The following is a 21,680-nucleotide window of genomic DNA, read 5'->3' as shown; positions in this document are numbered from 1 at the left end:
AGTCTAATAATCAAGCTAAAAAACAATAATTACAAAAACCTTCCCTACAAATGTTAGTAACCTACAGCTAAAAGGCTTTGGTTTATTTCTGCTCCTTCCATTTTTGTTTGTTTGTCCGAGTCTCTGGCATCAGCTGCCCTTTCGCTGCCAGCCAAGTCAATGAAAGAGATCCTAGAAAAAAATAAAGATTCTTTTACTTTAGCTTCTTTAAGCTAACAGCAGCAACACACTATAGCATCAGTAGAAAGATTAGACATTACTACCATAAAACAGGGTGAAATACCCACTGCAAGTATCTCAGAGGCATCATAGTAATGAAATGCCAGCAGCTACCGGAACAGAGTGAGAGCATGCTGGTACTGTAACAGACAGTCATAACAGGACGTCTAATTACTTGTGATGAGAGTACTCCACGGTTTAATGGAGCAGCTATTTCAAGTGCAACACATGCACATCTCTAGATGATCACAATGCCAGTAATTTGAGAGCGAACACAGATTACTTAAAAAAGAATAACTTTTTGGGTTTCCTTTCTGCTAAGACGGATGGTTCATTTCAATGTTGTCTGTCCTAATCAAATGGAAATGCATGCAGTGCAGTTTATAAAGTGAATTAAAGGGAAGCAAATGATGCATTGAATTATCAGGTGGTTTCAGAGATAATCTGTGTTCCTGTTGATCTCTTTCCTCCTTCAAGATTTCAATTTGTCCTCCTATGCTTCCCTAACTTTCCTCTTTGGGTGTTAGCTATTTTACTGATCTGTAACATCTTCCTCTCCCTGCCTCTTCGTCCACAATATCCCCATCCTCGCCTACTATCACATGCATTCTTCCTCTCCCTCACCCGCGTTCCATCACTACTTTAATACGTAAGAACTTGGCACATCTACATAACCACATATCCTTCTATCTGTAACCTTGTGCACTCTTCCTCCCAATTTTTTGTTGCTTGGACTTGCTGTCTTGTCTGATATTCAGAATAAGCTCTTTGGGATAAAGATTGTATCCTATTTGTTTGGAAGGTGCCCACCACATTTTTAGATACACAAAAATAATAATAAGCAGCTGACCATCTTTTTACTGACTAGGTGGGAAGGATACCCATTTACTGCTCCAACCGATGGCCATTCAGTAAGGGCCTCTGGAACTGGGCCACTGTTCTACGTAGCCCAGGAGCTCAGCAAAGACCTTGTCGAGTCATAGCTTGCATCCCGACTGTCCTTGCACTTGACTTCTTCACTATCACTCACTAACCAACTACGGCTGCTTTGCCATTGCAGATATGCATGGTCTCATTTAAAGCTAATTAGGATGAAATTGAAATGTCTCTATCAAACCCGATAATTCAGCTTCCAACCTCACCTCCCAAACATTCTGTTTGCAGTGTCTTTAATTTGAATCTGAATGATAGCATGGGAACGGGAGGAATCTGAGTTGACTCCAGTCGCCCCAGTGCTACGCTCCTTCCCACCTTTCAAAATTACCTGGAAAACAAATAGGACAAAACAAAGGCAAATTGTACATACAATACATGCACACTGTTCATATAGTATATTGATTCAGAACCCCATGTATTGGTATTCGGTGTGCCTGACAAAGGGTTTATAAAGTGAGAACATCATACATAAGAGTGTCAGTGTTTTGAACCGCCATTCCTATTTGTCAAATCAGTACAATACAAAATCAAGTGGAATAAATGTATGGTGGAAATGAAAAGAACAACGTCGGGCTTCAGAGGTTACTCTTGAGAACTCATGAGCTGGATGATTTAAAAAATAAAAATTCATGTTCTAGTCTCATTGAAAGATTTAGTCAGCCAGAAATCTAAGAGGCACGTAATGTACTGTGACACCGAGTGCCAATCCACTCATCCATCTCCGTAACTGGGAGCACATGAAACACTGCGAAAGCAAGCAGCAAGGCTGAGATGATCAATTGCACTCAAACTTAACTACCAAGAACAGAACAAGGTGAGAAGATGAGGTGTGGAAGATGGGTTGAGGGACCTTCAAAGCTACAACTCTGGGTAATTCCCAAACCTCTAAAGAGTCACAAGATTTCCTGGCGATGCCCACTGTTGGTGGGCTTGCTGAAGCAACAAAACAGTCTATAGTTGCTGTAGCAATAAGAATACAATAAAATGTCAACCTAGCAAAATCAAGACATTCTTTAGGTACAGATATGCAGTATCCATGCCTTCCAGTGGCTGTCCACTCTTAATCAGAAATCTACTGGCTGCTATAGCTGCTGAATATTTGTTAAACCAGAGAGAAATGCAGGGAGAGTTTGTCAACAGTGGCCAATGCATCAATAAAGAATGAATAACCATGAGGTATGCATTGAAGACTCTTCCAATACATTTGGTAGCATGCTATTCAAGAGCATCAAATCAGGCTAAAGACTCTGTGTTCAAAAAAGCTTTTGGACACTATGAAATGAGCTGTTTTGCCAAGATACCTGTGAGAACAAAACCACATAATAACTCTTCTGTGTGCAGGATGTGATAATGTAGAGGAATATATTTATCTACTGTACACCAGATTTGCACTTGAATTTGCAGAAATGTCTCCAGCATATCCTGAAGCTCAGAGTTAATGGAAAAACAAAACCCCAGAAGACAGTGTCTGTCGAGTGGTATATAAATGGGGCGGTATTGTCCCAAGTCTTAAACAATAAGTCAACTACAGTGTCAGCTATAGATATAGTTTTCAATTCCGTACTGAACAAAAATTAAACTACACAAAATCCAAGTTAGACTCAGCACCAATTTGCTCAATACAGGACATAGTAGAGAACTAGACTGTGCCCCTGTCTTACTCAGCTGAGTAGGGTAGTAAGACTGAAGCACTGCTTGTGCTGAGTATCAGCTGTTTATCAAAAGAAAAAAAAAAGTTAGCTTTAAAGAAGCGGGTGCCAGCCAGCATAGTTAGTTACTCTAAGTGGTATTTCAATCATAATTCTGCTAAATCCAAAGTATTTTATAATTTCTAATTCAATTTTATTTACTTCCAGCTTTACACAAAAAATCCCGAACTACCCAGAAGACAGAAGGAAGACATAAAACGAAAGAACTATAGGAGCTAGAGAAGGCCTCTTTGGAGAAAAACATGGTCCCACATTAAGGTAACTGAAAAATAAGCAACCACCTGATTTTATTGATGTATTCCTGTCCTCACCTCCCCGCTAATTCCCACATTTTGTTGCCTTCACATGGCGTGCCATTTCCAACATCAGCCATCTGTGTCTTGACTTGTTTGCCAATGCAGTGCATGCCGGTTTACTTACGTTTTCCTTTTGGAACTCCTTTTTAGTGATGTAAGGTTACTGCAAAAATATTTCATAAATCTTTTCTGCTAATATGGACATAGCCATTTTTTATATTCTAAGATATCTCAGGGTTTGTTTTGCTGAGATATTGTCATTTCCTGGGTGGGTCATTCATGGCAAAGATCCTACATGAGATGTGGCTGTATCAGTGACAGCTCCAAGTCAAGATTTGATGTTCGTCACTGGAACTTGTCTTAGCTGCACATGAACTCATTAATTAAAGGCAGATTTGAAAGTGTCCCTCCATGCTCCGCTGTGGCACCAAGCTGTTCAAAGTTGTTCTGATGCTCTTTTGGAGCCATATAATGGAGTGCACATGTACATTATACAACCTGGAGCAGCAACACATGCATATACCAAAAACAACCTTCTCTACTCCATGATAACCTATTGGATGAGTTAGTGCAACAGGGGCTTTGGAAGATAACAAGCATTGACAGTCAAATTACCTCTAATAGTAAATCTACAGCATCCACTTGAACCTCACGCAGGCCAACAATTTGTACAACATGCTTACTATCTTCTCTTGCAAAAAGTCTGCAGAGGAAACAACAGGATTTAGTAGAAAAGGGTCGTTCTGAAGAAAGCCTTATACAGTAGTAATGATTCTGCCTGCATGTAAGTGCCTGTAGTGGTGCTCAAACTTTTTCAGTCACGCCCCCCTTCCCGTATTGGGATCTGTCTACCCCCTCTCCCCTTCTTACTGCACAGCCAAGGCTTCCTCACCAGTGGAGCTTGGGCTGAAGGTAGAGGTGGCAGAACCGGGGATGGGGGAGCAGCAGAGGATAGAGGCAAAGTTGGTCTGAGGGCAGAGAGAGAATGAGGGTAAAGCCCGGTTGGGGATGGAGCAGGTGGCGGAGTGGAGCTACAGCTGGGGTCAGAGCTGGTCTGGGGATGGAGAGAGGGCGGAGCTGGGCCAGGAGATGGAGCAGCACTGGGGACTGAATGGGGTTGGAGGCGGAGCTGGTCTGGGGTAGAGAGGGGCTGGAAGCATAGCCTCCTTCCCCACTCCCCTGTGGGGGCTGGTCACGTGCTCCCTTGAATGTTCCTCCACAATTTGAGAACCACTGCTATAGAGCAGTACTGCAAGGAGTGACTAGAAGGGCTACAGATCAGTCTGAAGGCTCTGCTGTCATTAATATACCACCAGGATTGCACAGCCATCTGTCATGTATAATAATATGTGTTTTTCAAATATCACTGTTAAAGGGACACTGGCAGTGTGTATTAGCTAGATGCTTTTGCTAAAATGATCAGCACTGAAATAGTTAATGATGACATTTAAATTGTCATCTTTAGATTTCGGAGTTCACACCTCCCCTAGAGCTTTTTTTCAGGCTGTCTCCATGCTCAGGACGGGATCACACCGCATCACTTATACTCAATTCATGCTTTCAAGGTTATCTTCACAACCACGAAGGCTCAGCCATTCTTTTTAACGACAGCGTAGGTTCTGGAACATAGTTCTGGGGCAATAAGTGGATTCTGGAGCAGATCAGACAGCTGCAGAATCAGAGTACACAAGTGACTGCCTCAAATTACAGAGACGTGAATGTTCTGATATAGTCGGTTATGCCGACGGGTTGGCTTACATGCAGCGTAAAGGAACTTCCACAGCTCTATGGACCACCCTGGGGGAATCAGGGGCCACTCTGTACTGCCGGGGTTGAGAGAAGACCGAGGAACAGTTTGTATTTTTTTCTTTCCTATGTGACTCCAATCAATAATTTATTCTGTTTATTTTCAATTCCTCTGTGCTACTCAACTGTTCCTTTTAGTGTGTAAAATTCAAGGTCAATCTCAGGTTACCGTGCTAAAGAAAAGTGAAAAGCCAGTGTGACTGTGCCATATGATACTGGCTTGTCACTATTCGTCACCGGGCAGAGAGTATACAATACAGCGCTCATATCTCGGAGTTGTCTCTTTGCTTTATTTTATTCCTGCAGAAATAACACAAAGGGGGAGTCTCTATAAACGCTACAAAATTTAAAATCAGATTCTACCACGCTTACATTGCGATACCTTACTCTGTAAATAGCTCAATTTAAATTAATTTCACTTATTAGAAAACTTAATTGTTCAATTCAACTGCTTAATGAAATAAACTGATTTATCGTCCTTTTTTCACAATGTGTCTCTTATTTAAATACCTTCTCCTTCCATTTAGCAGGTCATAAAGCTGTCCACAGTAGATCTCGTAAAAACTGATCCATACGCGGTGCTCTCCCCTTGACTGGGATGTCTCTAGTTGTCTAAAGATGTCTTTAGCAGCCAGTGCATAGAGTCCTGGGTTCTGGTGAGTTCCTATCATAGTGTAAGTCTTGCCAGCACCAGTCTGTCCATATGCAAAGCAAGTGGCGTTGCCGCTGTAAAGATAATTTTTATTATTAGCACCACATCTGATACATTCAGGTCTATTAAAAGAGATCTGCAATGTTAATATCTACACACATGCTGACCCTCAGCGATGGGGTTTTATCTTGCATCTCCATCTGGGATCCTGGAATATATAATCTGTTATATCTGAGATTCTCAAATTGTGTTCTGTGGAGAGCTGGGCAGAGACACACTGCTGGCTCTTGTCCTTGTTTCCAGATGCGAAAACCGCATCAAAAGAAGCTAAAAATACATTAAATACTTTTGCAGAGTTACTTTTCCATGTAAGCACAGGGATGTTTATGTGATCATGAATGGGGGAAGGGATTGATTGTGAATTGCAGGAGAGCAGGTTTGTATGATTATGAAAGCAAGGGGTAGGATGTCCATGAAGCCACTTCCATATTAACATATGGTCCACAACGAAAAAAGCTTAACAACCGCAGCACTACACTTTGCATGATGAAATTTGCTTACCTCAGTTTACTCTCAGTTGCTGTATTTTTGTCTATGGGCATATCACTTTCACCTTTCAACGATGCCCATAAGATGTGAACTAACTCTCAGTGACTGGTACTGCACAGCAAGTTATTCTCCCCTCTTAGATTTCCCTTCCCTTTTGCCAACGGCCTGATTCATGAACACCCAACAATGAGAAGGCTGGTGACAAAATTTCTTGCCCAGCTGATGACATTTGGAGCTTCCTGATAATGGAAAGCTCCATCTTGTTAATTTTCCAGTACAGCCATGTAATTCCTTTCCATCAACAGGTCAAAATGAAATGACCTATTCAAGCTTGCTGTTCTTGGTACTCAAATGAAATTAAACATGTAAAACCACCCTGATTTTTCCATTAATCAAAAGGCATATTATAATTCTCTCTCTAAACAGAAATAAGTAAATAAAATAGAGATAAACCACAGATTTAGTGATAAAGTTTATAATTCCTTTATACTACTGTGATCTATATAAATACATCTCAAAGTGCTTTACGAACATTCTCACAAAAGTCCCATGAAAGTGTTTTATTTCTCTTTCACAGATGGGTAAACTAGGCAACAGAATTGTGTGACTTACTGTAAATCACAAGAAAGTCTGGCAAAGCGAGAATTAGGATCCTGGAATCCTGACACCGAATCTCTTTTTCTAACTAGATCAAATTGCCTCCCTAGATAACTTTGGTGTCTGATTGTGCACGCCTTCTGCAGACAAATCTCCCACTAAATACAAGAGGAGTTTTGCCTAAATAAGGACTGCAGGGTCAGGCCTTTAGTTTGTCAAAATTGTAGACAGACATTTTTCTATATTACACACACAGTTCAAAAAATAGAGTAAGTGGAAAAGGTGAAATTAATGTTTTTAGAGAAAATGTAAAAGTTACACACCACAGTAGTACATGAAAAATGAAAACTAAAAGGAAGAAATGTAAGCAATGGTACCCTACCCGTTAAAAATGTGCTGAATGAGGGGGTGAGCAGTCTTCAGATACACATCCCGATTGGAACATGCCTCCCCAAAGACTTCATCAAAATAAAAAACATGCTGAAAAATAAATGTGATTTTTACATGAAAAGGAATTTCTCTCAGTTCTACTTTACCCCATAACGTATAGCGCATGCTACGGGCCTGATCCAAAGCTAAGTGAAGTCAACAGAAGTCTTTCCACTGATTTCAGGTGGCTTTGGAGATGGTCCAAGTGACCAAGTAAAACTCACTTTTTAGCTGCATTCAGCCACAACCCCTAGTACATGAAAGTAGAAAATAAAGAGAAAGTTCTGTCCCCTCCCGTCCTCCTGCACCATCTTCAAGCAGAACATACAGCAGCCATAAAAAACAAAAGCATGAGCATAACTTAAAAAAGAAAATTAATCTATTCCTGAAATGAATCAACCACAGAACACAGTATGGTTATATAGTAGAGAGGATCAAAACCAAGTAATTGATCCACTGTGATTTATATAATCTATTCCACATACTGAAAACTTTGTGCCGGGAAGGATCAAACCATTTGCACGCAATGCTGGATCTTACTATCTGAGAAGTGGAAGAACACCTGCACTTAGGGCCTGGATCCACAGCCCACTGAACTCTGTGGACAGAGATTTGTTGATTTCAATGGACTTTGGATCTGCCTCTTACTGATTTTAAATTTTGCTTTTTGGGATAGCTTTAAAAGATACAATCTCTTCAGTGAGGCCTCAGTGGGACAACATCTATAACATATTTCAGTATAGTACAAACAAAACAGTGCTGGGCAATCTCAAATAGAAGACTCGCAGAACTGATGACTATATATGAATTATGCATAAATGATCCATACTAACATACATGCAAATCTAAATCAGTTTCAGTAAGGCTAGGGCATATTTCTGCTTGCACTACAGTGATTTATAGCAAGATTTGTTTTGACAGAATATAATTGAGTTGGGGAGATTTATTTCAGCACTTAGATACCAAGGTGATAGGTGCCTTATAAATGCCTAAGATAGAGACAGAGGAGTGGAATTACAGCATGTATCCAACTGTAAAAGGTGTTATATGAACGGGGCCTGCGAGAGTTAGCAAATTTAATTTTACTACCCTGAACAGTTGTTGCCAGTCCTTGGATTATAAAAATAACACACAGTGGGGTAAGTATAGCTTGCTGCTCTCTAGAAATCAGTTCTGTTCCTGGTGCTGTCAGTCAGAATGAGAATTTGAACTATGGCAGCAGAAGATACCCAGGATTTAGAAACAAAGACCAATAAGAACTTCACTTTGAAGAGCATTTGCCTCCAGAGTGAGAGAAAACTAGGAAAGAAAAGCAGAGGGCGTGTGTGACTCATTAAAGTAGAACTACTGCACTGAAGTCCTGTGGAAAGTGGATACAGGGAACCCATGTATCCATGCAACTGCATACTAACCCTATTTTTGGCAGAAGATCCTCTTTTGGTACGCAGGCCTCAGAAAAAAGACGTTTATTTTTTGAGGAGCAAAGTGGACAGAGAACAAACGATAGTTTTTAGAGGGAAAAAAGTGTTTGTTAAAATTCTGGAGTGGATTCTCCTCTCACACATGGGTATAAATGAGGAGTCATTCCAATAGATTTACATTGGGGTAAGTGATAGAAAAACCCAGACTTCCGTGTTTAATGTGAAAGGAAAGATAGGTCTTTTTCTAATTCCTTTACTGAAATCCCAAATCTGTTTTCTTCTCACTTGACTGTTAATGCATTACACTGTCACTCAACCACTCAGACAGCCAGCACACAACTCCTATGTATTATAAATGCAAAGGGGTTGTAAGTGCAAAAGGAACACACATTACCTGCAAAATATACTGGGTAAGATCGACTGCCTCCTTCTTCTCATGGAGAAGAAGAGTTTCTTTATCTTTCACTGTGAGGATATTAACTTCCCCACGCCGCTCCTCTCTCAGGCCCAGCGGGCGTTTTCGGACACACACTCGGATTTTGTCAGTCTCTGTCCATGGCATCTCCTTTTCAAAGGTATTAGATCTATAACACAGGATCACAATTTGTTTAAAAGAGGATGCTAGATAATTCAAAATACCCATGGACTTGGCCATAAACTCCATTGTTTTACTATTTAGTGAAGATAATGCTGTTTCTCTCATTTTGAAAGGTCTCCAAGAATTGGATATTGTTATAAATGGGAAAGCTTCAATTGTTTCTCTTAAAAGTCAGGCTGCAATTCTTGTAGGTACTTTAGTTAAAGTAACAGCACTGGTTTTTTTATATCTATTTCCCTGTAATTCTGAGCCTGTTGCTGACCTGGCATAATTTTGGGTGTCCACAAACGGATGATCCAAAATAAGAGAACATAAAATCCCATTTTCTGGAGATTGTTCTCACCAGGAATATCTTTGGACTGTGTCATAATAAGACTGCCCTGGCCCAGGAGATGACATATTCTTTGCCTCTGATAATGGATCCAGCTCTCTTAACAGATCTCGACACAGTTTCCATTAATATCTGTCCCTCTTTGTCCTTCTTGAATACTTTCATTAAGAATTCCATGGCTATTGCAGTTTCTTCACCTGGTCTGAATCCTGTTCCTCTAATCACTCCTTTTCATTTTGAGTAGAGGTTTTATACCTTCCCACAAGGTATAAAGTACATATATACCACAAGGTATATAGCACAAACTTCTTCCTTTAGCACTCTTTCTTGTCTCACTGCTAGTTTCAATTGTGGACACTATTGTGTGGTTGGCACCCTACATTACATATCTTTCCACATACGCTTTGATCCTTCTCATCTCCATCTGCCTGTGTCTCTACTTTGTCAGCTTCTGGGTACACCATAACTTTCTATTACTCAGTGCTTCAGAGACTGAAGTCTGATGTGTTGGTAAGAAGCCCCTTATCCTATATCTCTAATTTCTCTTACATTCCGTAATTCAGATCTGACCTATGACCCTATGATCACATCTATGTTCCAAGGCCAGAAATCTCAGTCAAACTTGATTCTGAATGATCTTTTCTTCCCATATTTCCTTTGGCTGTAAGTCTGCCTATTACCAACCCTATGGTATTGCCAGAATTCATACCTCTTTGACCCTTAAATTCTTATCACATAATAATTAGTTGTAGTATAACAGTAGCACCCATAATGTGCAAGATGCTGTATAAACTGATCATGAGACACTGTAACCTGAAAAGCTCAATCTAAGAACAGAGTGAAGGAGAGGGGTATGATCTATAATCAGAGTAGAGGAGCCACAGGTTCACTTGTGCTGCCTGCCACGTCCACGTCAACTCTCTTCCCGCCACCCTCAGATACATGGTCATTTCTTCTCGAGCTGATTAACCCACTGTGTAAAGCATCTTGAAATACAATGTATGGAAGATGCTATCATTAAAATAAAGCACATCATTTCCAATTTTCCATGTTTCAAAGCGCTCTTCAGCCAAATGAAAAACGATTTTCCACCTAGTTCTGAATGTGAATTAGGGTCAGGTAACTATCATTTTAATCAAACCTTGCCTTCCCTGAGAGTAAAATTTCTGTGCTGATGTCCAAAAGCTCTTCCAAAATCTTTTAAAGCAAATGTACTAGACTTCACTTCCATTAAAAACAACAATATAACAAGGGTATTTGTACCAGCTCTTCCATTTCTTATCAGGGCTATAGGCTTGTGATTCCAGTGCTATTGTATTGGCAGTCTTGATTCATCTAAAAGTGTACAGTGCTCAGAGATAAATGTTAAGAGCTATTCTCTCCAGGGGAAAAGAGGTTTCCATTCAAATATGGGGCCTGATCCTATAGCTCTTAGTCAAACATCAATTTACTTCAGTAGACATTCTCAGATGAATAAGGATTACAGTCCCTATATCTGAATGGAAACCTCAGCCCTCTTGAGAGAACATGACAGTTGAGATAATCTGATATGATCGAGATAACGGTCCCTTTTATAAGCAGGATGACGCTAGGGGCCAGATGTTCTCTGTGAAAGGTCACTGGTTCTGGAACTTACTTCCCAGCTCAGTTCACCAGAGCCTGGATTTCAGGATACAATGAAGGAGTCATTCTCCCAGGCTTTTCCTTGGGGTTGAGGAAGCAGGGATGATTAGTGAAGGATTGGGGAAAAGGTATGCCTGAAGCCTTGATGGAGACCTTGCTGATGTTAGAGAAGTGATTTTTAGAAGTTGTGGCTTACTTCGTATTGGATCAGAATATCTGTTTTAATTCCATGTACTGCACCTAGCATTTAAGACAGATTTATAGGAAATCTAAACAAATAATTATTCTGTACTCAGGTGGCATGGAGATATAGTTTATATTTTCAAAAGGAGAGAGGCAACCGGGAGCTTAGAAAAGACATTAGGGGCAGAAGAAAATAACAAGTGACCCTCTCTACTAACATTAAAATAAAATGATTTGCTAAGAGCAAGTGAAAAATATTTTAAAACATGTGAACAAGAGCTATTTATGTTTCTGTGTGCTTAGTTTTTAGGGCTATCAAGCTATTAAAAAATTAATCATGATTAATCGCACTGTTAAACAATAATAGAATACCATTTATTTAAACATTTATGGATGTTTTCTACATTTTCAAAAATGTCTTTCAAGTATAACACAATACCAAGTGTATAGTGCTCACTTTATATTTTTTTGATGACAAGTATTTGCACTGTAAAAGAGAAACAAAATAAACTGTATTTCAATTCACCTCATGCAAGTACTGTAGCGCAATCTCTTTATCATGAAAAGCTGAACTTACATACGTAGAATTATGTAAAAAAAATAACTGCACTTAAAAATAAAACAAACAATCTAAAACTTTAGAGCCTACAAGTCCATTCAGTCCTACTTCTTGTTCAGTCAATTGCTAAGACAAACAAGTTTGCTTACATTTATGGGAGATAATGCTGCCCACTTCATGTATACAAGATCACCTGAAAGTGAGAACAGGCGTACACATGGCACTGTTGTAGCTGGCGTTGCAAAGTATTTACATGCCAGAGGCGCTAAACATTTGTGTGCCCCTTTATGCTTAAACCACCATTCCAGAGGACATGCTTCCATACTGATGATGTTTATTAAAAAAAATAATGAATTAATTAAATTTGTAACTGAACTCCTTGGGGGAGAATTGTATGTCTCCTGCTCTGTGGTATTACCCACATTCTACCATATAATTTTGTGTTATGGCAGTCTCAGACAACCTAGCACAAGTTGTTTGATTTAAGAACACTTGCTCTGCAGATTTGACAAAACGCAAAGCAGGTACCAATATGAGATTTCTAAAGATAGCTACAATATTCGACCCAAGGTTTAAGAATCTGAAAGATTTTCCAAAATCTGAGAGGGACAAGGCATGGAACATGCTGTCAGAAGTCTTAAAAGAGCAACACTCTGATGAAAAAACCTCCAAATAAGAAAATCAACCTTTTGTTGGCGGCATCTGACTCAGATGATGAAAATGAACATGCATTGGTCCACGCTGCTTTGGATCATTATCGAGCAGAACCCGTCATCAGCATGGATGCATGTGGTCGAAGCATGAAGGGGCAAACAAAAGTTTAGCACATCTGGCACATAAATACCTTGCAACGCCAGCTACATCAGTGCCATATGAATGCCTGTTCTCACTTTCAGGTGACATTGTAAATAAGAAGTGGGCAGTATTATCTCCTTAATGATTGGCTGAGCACAAGAAGTAGGACTGAGTGGTCTTGTAGGCTCTAAAGATTTACATTGTTTTGTTTTTTGAGTGCAGTCATGTAACAAAATAAAAAACTACATTTGTAAGTTGCATTTTCACGCTAAAGCACTACAGTACTTTTATGAGGTGAATTGAAAAATACTATTTTTTTACAGTGCAAATATTTGTAATAAAAAATAAAGTGAGCACTGTATACTTTGTATTGTGTGCTGTAATTGAAATCAATATATATTTGAAAATTTAAAAAAAAATCCAAAATAATTATAATAATTTTAAATTGGTATTCTATTATTGTTTAACAGTGTAAGTAAACCTGTGATTAATTACGATTAATTTTTTAAATCAAGTTAACTCAAAAGTCACGATTAATTGACAGCGTATTAGTTTCATGACATCATTCTACAGTATTCCTGACAGCTGAGAATGAAGTAATATTTGCCTTCATTTCCAAAGTCCTTCATTACCTAGACCCACCCAACCTATTATCTCTCATTCACTATCAAAATGTCAGCTCCCACTTCTGATTGACCCAACATGCCAGCCTCCATCACTCATTATTAGATTTTCGAACAAGTACCTTCATGTTTTCTCCCATGATGTCCCTCGCCTTTAGGAGGAGCTCCCCATAAATATCCACAAAATGACCTCATTATCCATCTTCAATCCCTCTCTCACAATGGTTAGGATGCTGGTGTGCTGATACCACTGCCCACTATGCTGATCTACACTGTCATTGTTTTCTTGGTCTCCTCAATCTAATACCCATCTGTTATCTCTTGTCTAAGGTTATGTCTAATGCTGTACTGCTGCAGCTGTGCCGCTGTAAGTCTCCTGTGTAGCTGCTCTATGCCAATGGGAGAGGGCTCTCCTGTCGACATAATTAAACCTCCCCAATGAGCAGCACTAGCTATGTCCACGGGAGAGTGTCTGTGTTTGTACAAAATGGGGTCCTGATGCTTTACCAGGGCTCCTAGATGCTACAGTAATACAAATAACAACAATAGTAAGACCTGATTTTATCAAACTATGCCAAAGTATCTTTCACATTATTTACCAGCAAGACAGCCCTAAAACTGGCTTTTGACAGTGACTCAGTCTTGGATTGTTTACAAACATAATGTCATTGTGGAATTTGCCAAGCCCATAAAAGTGTTCTCAGAAACATTCTGTATAATGCAGTGCTTTTGGTTTTGATTTGGATTTGTGGGCAAGGAAATATGCCAAGCAAAAATAAGAGAAAATGCTGACACGTTTTCAGGTGTATTTCCAGTACTAGATTTGTAAAATGCAATGTCCTTTGGGAAGCACAGAAGCTTTACATGCACTGAGTTTTCACCTCTAGAGCCTCTGATTCAAATTCTGATTTAGTTCACAAGTGAAAATGACTTTGTTGGTTTCATCTAGTCTTATCTATGCACATCATAAAATCCCCAAGACTTAAGATATACCTAGTATTGAAATAGCATGGAGGTGCTCAGTAACTCAGTGTGGACGTGTATTGGCAGAGCAGTGTGAGAGTTTCATGACTGGATTAATTTGGGAGTGCCACAGCTCAGCATGGAGGTTCATCAGCGGGTCTCCATGAAGGTGAAGTTTATACTAGGGATGTAAAATGTTAAATGGTTAACCATTTATTAACGGCTAACAGTTTAATATTAGTCTTACTGTTAACACATCCCTAGCCTTTTCTGCGCTTTTGTTCAAATCCTAATGGTGAACCGCCGCCATGGCGGGGCAGCAGAAGCACGAGGACTGCTGGACAGCCAATCAGAGAACAGCGTCCAGAGGCAGGCCACAGCTGCAGAAGTTTGCAGGCTGAGCCTGAGGAGCAGCTGCCCCTCCCGCAGAGATAGGTGAAGGCAGAGTGATGTCAGACAGTAAGTCCGGCCCCGGGGGGCGGCAGAGCCGTCCCACTGTCATGTGGGCTCATGCCCCCCATCTCCCCGCACTGTCAGGGTAGCACTGCCTGGGACATTGCTCTCCTCCCAATCTGGCAGCCACCTTGCAGTCACAGGTGGGTAGTAAATGTGGGGGATAGGGGCCTTTCTCCGGATTCTAGCAACCGCTGCTCAAGTCAGCCCAACTATTAATTATTAAAATTATATCAGTTAAACGGTTAACCAAAATAATTTTAGTACTTTAAACGGTTACTTTTTAAACATTATTTACATCCTTAGTTTATACAGTACTTGCCTGCACTCTGCCCAGTCTAAGCCAATACTATTATTTCTTAATTTTCATGAACGTTACATTTATTCAGATTCTTTTTTAAAGTGATACCCTGAGAGTTCCCTTAACAAAAACCTGTATCTACTGTAATGTATGTCACTTTTACTGGGGAAAACTTGTGACACAGTTTACTACCAGCATGGACTGCAGTATTTTGTGGAAAAAAGTTTTTAATTATGTAAGATGGCTATATTGAAAAATATGAGAAACTGACCAGAACAAAAGTAAAAGGAAAGCAGAAGCACTGCAAGACCATAAAACCTGTTCTTAGGCAATTCTGGTAAACAGCAGCTGGTGAATTCAACTGAACCTTTTTACAGAGTTGGAAAGTCCCAAGTGCTAATTAATGCTCTCCTCCCCACAGGATTTTTTACCACCCTTGTAGAAGTTGTGCATTGTTTGATTCTAGTTATACATAATGTTCATTTAGAATCTATAAAGGATGTTCCCTTTTAAGCTCCTAAAGGAGTGATTAACCTTGTCAGTTAACTCCAAATATAGTGAAATAAAAGTTAATGGTTATTACCTGATACAAGAATGAGGTAGTCCATAATTATACCCGGAAATATGAGTTACTCTTTGTATGATGGGAGCATCAGAATCCCCCAACAGAGGGGCAATATTATTTGATGAATATATTGTAGGACAGTGCAGTTCATTTTGTGTGCATTTTCTAGGAGCATTCGTGATGTCTCTTCTGGTTATTTTATTGTCCTCTGAGTCACCTGGTAGAACATGCCCTAACATTTCCACCAAACTTTCCTTCTCTTTGTTAGCACAGAAATCAGAGAAACTGTGCAATTCAAGTTCACAGTCTTTAACTGTTCCATCCTTTTTCTCAAAGAGGGACTCAAAATGCAGTTGCCTACGAGGACCTGACCTGGTCACCTGAGGTTGGACAAAGAGGTCACATGGTTGAAAATCTTGCTTGGTGATGTCTGCACCTTCCTCTTCTTCCTGCATAATTTTGATGATTCTAATGAGTTGAAAGAGGCGCTTGCGATCATTCATATTATGGACCCCTAGTTTGGCATAATCTTTCATGGCGATCTTGGCTAGTTCATCTATCTTCTGAAGTCCAAGGGCAACAAACTGAGGATAATATTTTTCAAGTTCTGCCTCACAAAGGCATTCATAGAGACACAATGCCATCTTCAATTTAAGCTCTGTTAGAAATCAAACAAAAAACATTAGATCCATACCAAACAGTCATAGCTGACAAAGGTAGCAAAGAAAAAACATAGCATTTCCCCAACTATCTATCGATGTTATTATCTACAAATAGGATAGGCACATGTTAAAATCCAGGTTGCCATAGATTGAACTGTCTAACATTATGGAATGTAGTAACTGGAAAAAAATATATGTAACTGAAGGCTGAGCAAATTATTTCTATACATACAGAAATGTTCAATAAAACTACATACAGAGAGATACACATATCTACAGTCACTTACTGCTGCTGAAGACTCCCTGCAGATGTCTACTCAATGAATGCCACAGGCTACTGAAACTCTGTCCACCAGCAACAGAATGTAACATGCCTAATTTTAGATGCTCAATTTAATGTTCAGGCATGTGGTCCTACTGATACCCATGCTTAATTAATGAAAGGATAAGAAATGGATAAAGACAGATTCAAAGGTCAAGCCTAAGAGAAAGAATTATTATATGTATTATGTATAGAATACACACACTACAGCATAGGCATAGTTACATGCTTTCTTTTTTAAGTTTAGATTTCCTTTGTATTCTGTGTATCATGTGCATTTTCTTAGATGTATTTGACAGAAACACATTATCCATAACCTGAAATGTATTGTATCTCTCTAAATCTGTATAAGTTATTGGAACTCCATACTCAGGTTTCCTGGAAATACTTGAAAAATATCTGGCATCATTTTTAAATATGTGAAAATGACTCTCAATTCCCAAACCTGTGTCTTCCTACCAGGATGTATTTTGCAAATGTTTATTTCCAGCACAATTAACATCTTTAGGAATTCTTACTTGTTTTATAAGGCAAACAAATTCTAACACTACCTATATCCTTTGCCTACCAAATATATGAAAATATCTTTCTAGATGTTTGTACAGAGCCTAACGCCAATGGGACTTCATTCCTGACTGGAGACTTTGACTGTTAACATCATCCTACAGATAGGAAATTGTGTGTTACTAAAAGGCTTTTTTCCTAGTAATGCTGGTTACATTCATTTCCGCAGTAATATGTTGCTTAAGAAAATAAACTTGCTGGAAAAAATCCCTAAATCTTCACTTACTATCATTAAAATCAGTGCCAAACTAAGTCTGTCTAGTAAAAATATACCTTCTGTCTAATAATATGCTGACTGAATAGGATATTACAGAAATTTAACAGACACATTAGATTTAGGAGCAGGGGTCTGAGTTATAAAGAAGGATCAGCAAGAATAAAATACCAGCAATAAAACTTAACAAGCTTGAAGGCAAAACCGCTGTTAAATGGGGAGTCCTAATCAACGTTTCTGTGGGAAATTCCTAGAAATGACAGAGGTGCTGCTGAGATTATTAGGTCCCCAGGAAAAAAAGAATAGAGAATTAAAAGAGAAAGGTATGGGGAATCCAATAGCTCAAGCAGTCTAGGCATCATATACAGTATGGATCGGACAACGAGAGTTCTATGGCACCTTAAAGACTAACTAATTTATTTGGGCATAAGCTTTTGTGGGAAGAAACCCACTTCATCAGATGTATGGGTTGGCATGTTCAGTATGGGTGGGATGTTCAAAGGCACTCAGCATTCTGTTAACTCTGCTACTTTTGAAGTCAATGGGAGAAGAGATAAGCCATAATTATCCCACTCTATATGTTCAAACAGTAACTCTGGTTAGGATCCCACTTAAATCTGTTTGCTTGGTGCACTCACTGGTACAGATGACCTTGTCTGTGTGGCGACAAGAGTAAATGGAACACACAGCTGGCAAACTAATTTTAGATGTCAAGAATCATAGAAGTTCAAGCGTTGAGCAGGGGGTGGGACTAGATGACCTCCTGAGGTCCCTTCCATCCCTCATCTTCTGTGACTCTATGATAAGATGGAAAAGATCTATTAGATCCCATTTTGTCCATCTCCTGGTTGTCAGTGCAGGATTATGCCCTAGAAAGATTATATTTACCATCTTTATATTATATATAATAAACACAAACACCATGACAAAAGCCAATTTCAATATTTGCTCCCATCTAAAATACAAGATTGGGTTCGGTGGTTTGGAGAGTGGAAGAAGAAGAGAAAATAGACAGACTTGCCTGGGTATAGACATAAGAGATTTTTTTAAAGTTCCAATATTCTATAAGAAATTAAGTAATATATTCCATAATAAAGTATACAAAGAATTGAATGCCTGTCCTCCATAAAAGGATGATTTAATTTATGTAATACTTTTAAATATACACAGAAGACTACAAATTTTGATTTTCAAACAGAAATTCAATTCTTCAGGAAAATGGCTTTTTTGTTTTATTTCTTGAAGGGGGCTAGCCCAGTAATTTACATGCTTTCAAGAAACCCTACATTGTTAACTCCAATGCCATCTGCTGGTGAAGAAAGGGACTTCCCTGATTTTCCTATCATGACTAATCAAGAGTTATCATCATCAGGATGCAAGAATATTCATTTTGTACACGTCAGGCAATGATGTTCTCTGAAGCAAAAATCTAGAACAACATACTCCATTACAGTATTTCAATAGCAAGGCCTGATCTTGCTCCCATTGAAGTCAATGGCACTACTCCCACTGATTTCACTGGGTATAGGAATGAGCTCCAACCCTAGGATCGGTTACAATACTTGACTATGAAATACATCTGGAAAAAGGGGAGCTGTTTCTGTGGAAGTAGAGTTCTTTATGGAAACACATTTGTAAGGTCAAACCACATCAGGTGTAGGGAGCAATTGTCACTCAATTTGTTTTAGATTTCTGTTCTTCCCAGAAACACTAGTTGCTTTGCAACTCTTTGCAATTCAAAGTGGTTGCCATTCACATCTTTGGTTGGCAGAAGATTCAGCTTTGTTTTGTAATTCTCACATTCTTCTCATGCAAAGTGACAGTTGCTTTGACAAAAGACACTGAAGTAGGCCTGTCATATCAAAAATGACATATATTGAGTCTGCTACCAACAGCATCCTAGTTATTAATATACATGCAACCTGACAGAGGGAGTTATTGCCTCATCTAAGTCTCAGATTTGAAACACCCAGGATCTCTGGATTGGGGACAGTTCAGCCCATTATCCTTACAAGAAAGGTAAGCTGAGTTCCATACAATTTGCTTTATATATTTTGGGGTCTTTTAGACAAGATCTTAAAAAGTGAGGGCCTGTTTTCTGTGCATGGATATTAAAAATCCCATGACATTTTGATATAAGAGGTGCTTGCTGCAATGTCCTTGGCCAAAGTGTTACACACACACAGCAATATATGTGCCTCACACACACAACTACAACATATGTAGTTTGAGAAGCATTATGAGAATATAAAACAATATTACCATAACCTATATCCAAAACTTAGTGTGAAGTGCTACATGTTTTCTGATACTATGAACTTATCTTTCAGACAATTCTGTCCCTGTTATACTTGCTGGAACAAATGGTTAATATACACATAAGGAAAACAACTGATAAGTAGCAATGTAACACAGTATTTTAGTTTTATATCATGGTTGCATCACATCCACATAATCAGATCTTGAATGGTTCGTCATCAGAAAAGAACTCTTATGCATGGTATTACATTTTTGCTTTTTTTAAAAAAGACAGAGATGAAGAAAAGCTGGGCAACAGGAGTGGAAGTCAATGGAAAACTTATATGTTCTGAAGCCAAGGAATTTGCTAGTGAATCCAACCCTTGCCACAAAATTGTGCTCTAGGATCAGAGACATTTTAAAAAATGTTTCTAATAATAATCAAAATAGTAAATTAGCTCTTATAGACTTTTTCATCCACAGCTCTCAAGCTACATTACAAACCATAGTAAGTATCTTTATCCCCATTTCAGACATGGGGAAATTGAGGCACAAAGTGGTGACAACCTTAAAAATGTGAGCCAATGCAATGATGTCTTTCTGATTCTTTGAAGAATCTGAATCAACAGGTCTGAGGGAGGCAAGAAATGTCTGCCTTCAAGTCAGTGTGGTGTTAACTTTAAAGCTTACCATATGCAATGTTGCTCTAGCTGTGTGGATCCCAGGATATTAGAGAGACAAGGTGGGTGAGGTAAGCTTGTTTCTCTCACAACAGACATTGGTCAAATAAAAGATATTACTTCACCCACCTTGTCTCGCTAAAGCTTAATAACAGTTTAATTGTTAGTATTTTACTCATGATGATTTTAGCTCGTGACAGACAAGGTTAATTAACGGTTGGTGATCTATGTACTACAACATGAGAGCACCTCGTTTACCTATGTATTTGCATGGTGCCCATCCTGCAATATTCCTGGCTTTTTAACTACTTTTTAAAAACAAGTTCATGAAAGTGAGAAATAAAGGCACCTGGGAGACACACAGGAGGCAAGTCCTATGCATGCTACCTCCCCAGCTTAGTTCTACCAACACATCTCACTTGTTATCTGCTACAATAGTACTCCAACCCTGAACCTCTTTTATGGAGGTATATAAATAGGGGATTAGAATGAGACCAGTCTAACCAGACAATCCTGCATTGGCCTAGGGTGCAAGGGTGGAGATATCCTACATGACCTCATAGATCTCACTCCATCTCTGGCTTCTATGAACATCAAACTGATTTTCAGCTGTGGCCTAAGGATGAATTTGAACTCAGTACTCTAGAGGTTAAAGGATAGTGCATTATCCCATGACACTCTGCAAGGTATTTTACATTTCTCTGACCATTTGTGGCTCTCTATCATTTTATCAATTATAATTTATGATCTGTATTACATCAGTGACTAGAGGCTCCATCCATGGAAAGGCTCCATTGTGCTAAGCACTGTATAAGACATATAGTAAAAGACAGTCCCTCCAACAAAGAGCTCACAATTGTAGTGAAGACAAAATGCAACAGGTGGGAGAAAAAAACAAACAGGGGCAAAAGGGGGAGAGGGAATAGGGTAACAGTAACATGAGCACGATTTTCCATAAATTAGTTATGTATACAATTTGTAAATATAAAGTATTTATCAGTGCAGAGGACACATTTGTAAGGCCATAATATTATACCATGCAACTCACTGTGTACTTATGCACCTTGATATTATATACTTCTATCTGTTGCTGGAACAAGAATTATACAAGCCTGTTTTGAAGATTCAGGGAAGAAAGCTGAACATTGGAAAAAGGACAACTGTTTGCAGATTCCAGTATGAAAAAAGCATTCGGACGAGGAAAATGTATCTTCAATGTTATCTGATAAACATTTTGCATCTGGACAATGAAAAACTACTTCTATCCTCCCCATACACCAAGTTTCCTAATTCCTATATTAATGATCATGCCCCAGTCTGGTAATTAGACTACAACTAATTTAAGTATGATCGGAAACTGATTAAAAAGCCACAACCAAACACTGATTTTTT

The 21,680-nt window shown here is 39.0% G+C and overlaps 1 protein-coding gene across 1 annotated transcript in view; it reads right to left on the bottom strand.

Annotated features, from left to right (window-relative positions):
* KIF24 (kinesin family member 24) overlaps positions 1–21,680 on the bottom strand; it is a 38,322-nt gene that overhangs the window by 14,256 nt on the left and 2,386 nt on the right. Inside the window, exons 2-8 of the mRNA XM_067530904.1 lie at positions 15,627–16,266; positions 9,009–9,198; positions 7,147–7,244; positions 5,477–5,692; positions 3,776–3,863; positions 1,362–1,483; positions 66–171 (exon numbers count right to left, since the gene is read on the bottom strand). Coding sequence (XP_067387005.1) covers positions 66–171; positions 1,362–1,483; positions 3,776–3,863; positions 5,477–5,692; positions 7,147–7,244; positions 9,009–9,198; positions 15,627–16,252 — 1,446 coding nt within the window. The 5' untranslated portion in view covers positions 16,253–16,266. The remainder of the gene's footprint in view (positions 1–65; positions 172–1,361; positions 1,484–3,775; positions 3,864–5,476; positions 5,693–7,146; positions 7,245–9,008; positions 9,199–15,626; positions 16,267–21,680) is intronic.

Source organism: Emydura macquarii, unplaced genomic scaffold (genome assembly GCF_026122565.2).
Source record: "Emydura macquarii macquarii isolate MOO-44397 ecotype Brisbane River unplaced genomic scaffold, CSIRO-AGI_Emac_v2 contig_3114, whole genome shotgun sequence".
Taxonomy (NCBI): domain Eukaryota; kingdom Metazoa; phylum Chordata; order Testudines; family Chelidae; genus Emydura; species Emydura macquarii.
This window is presented reverse-complemented; position numbering and strand designations above follow the sequence as displayed.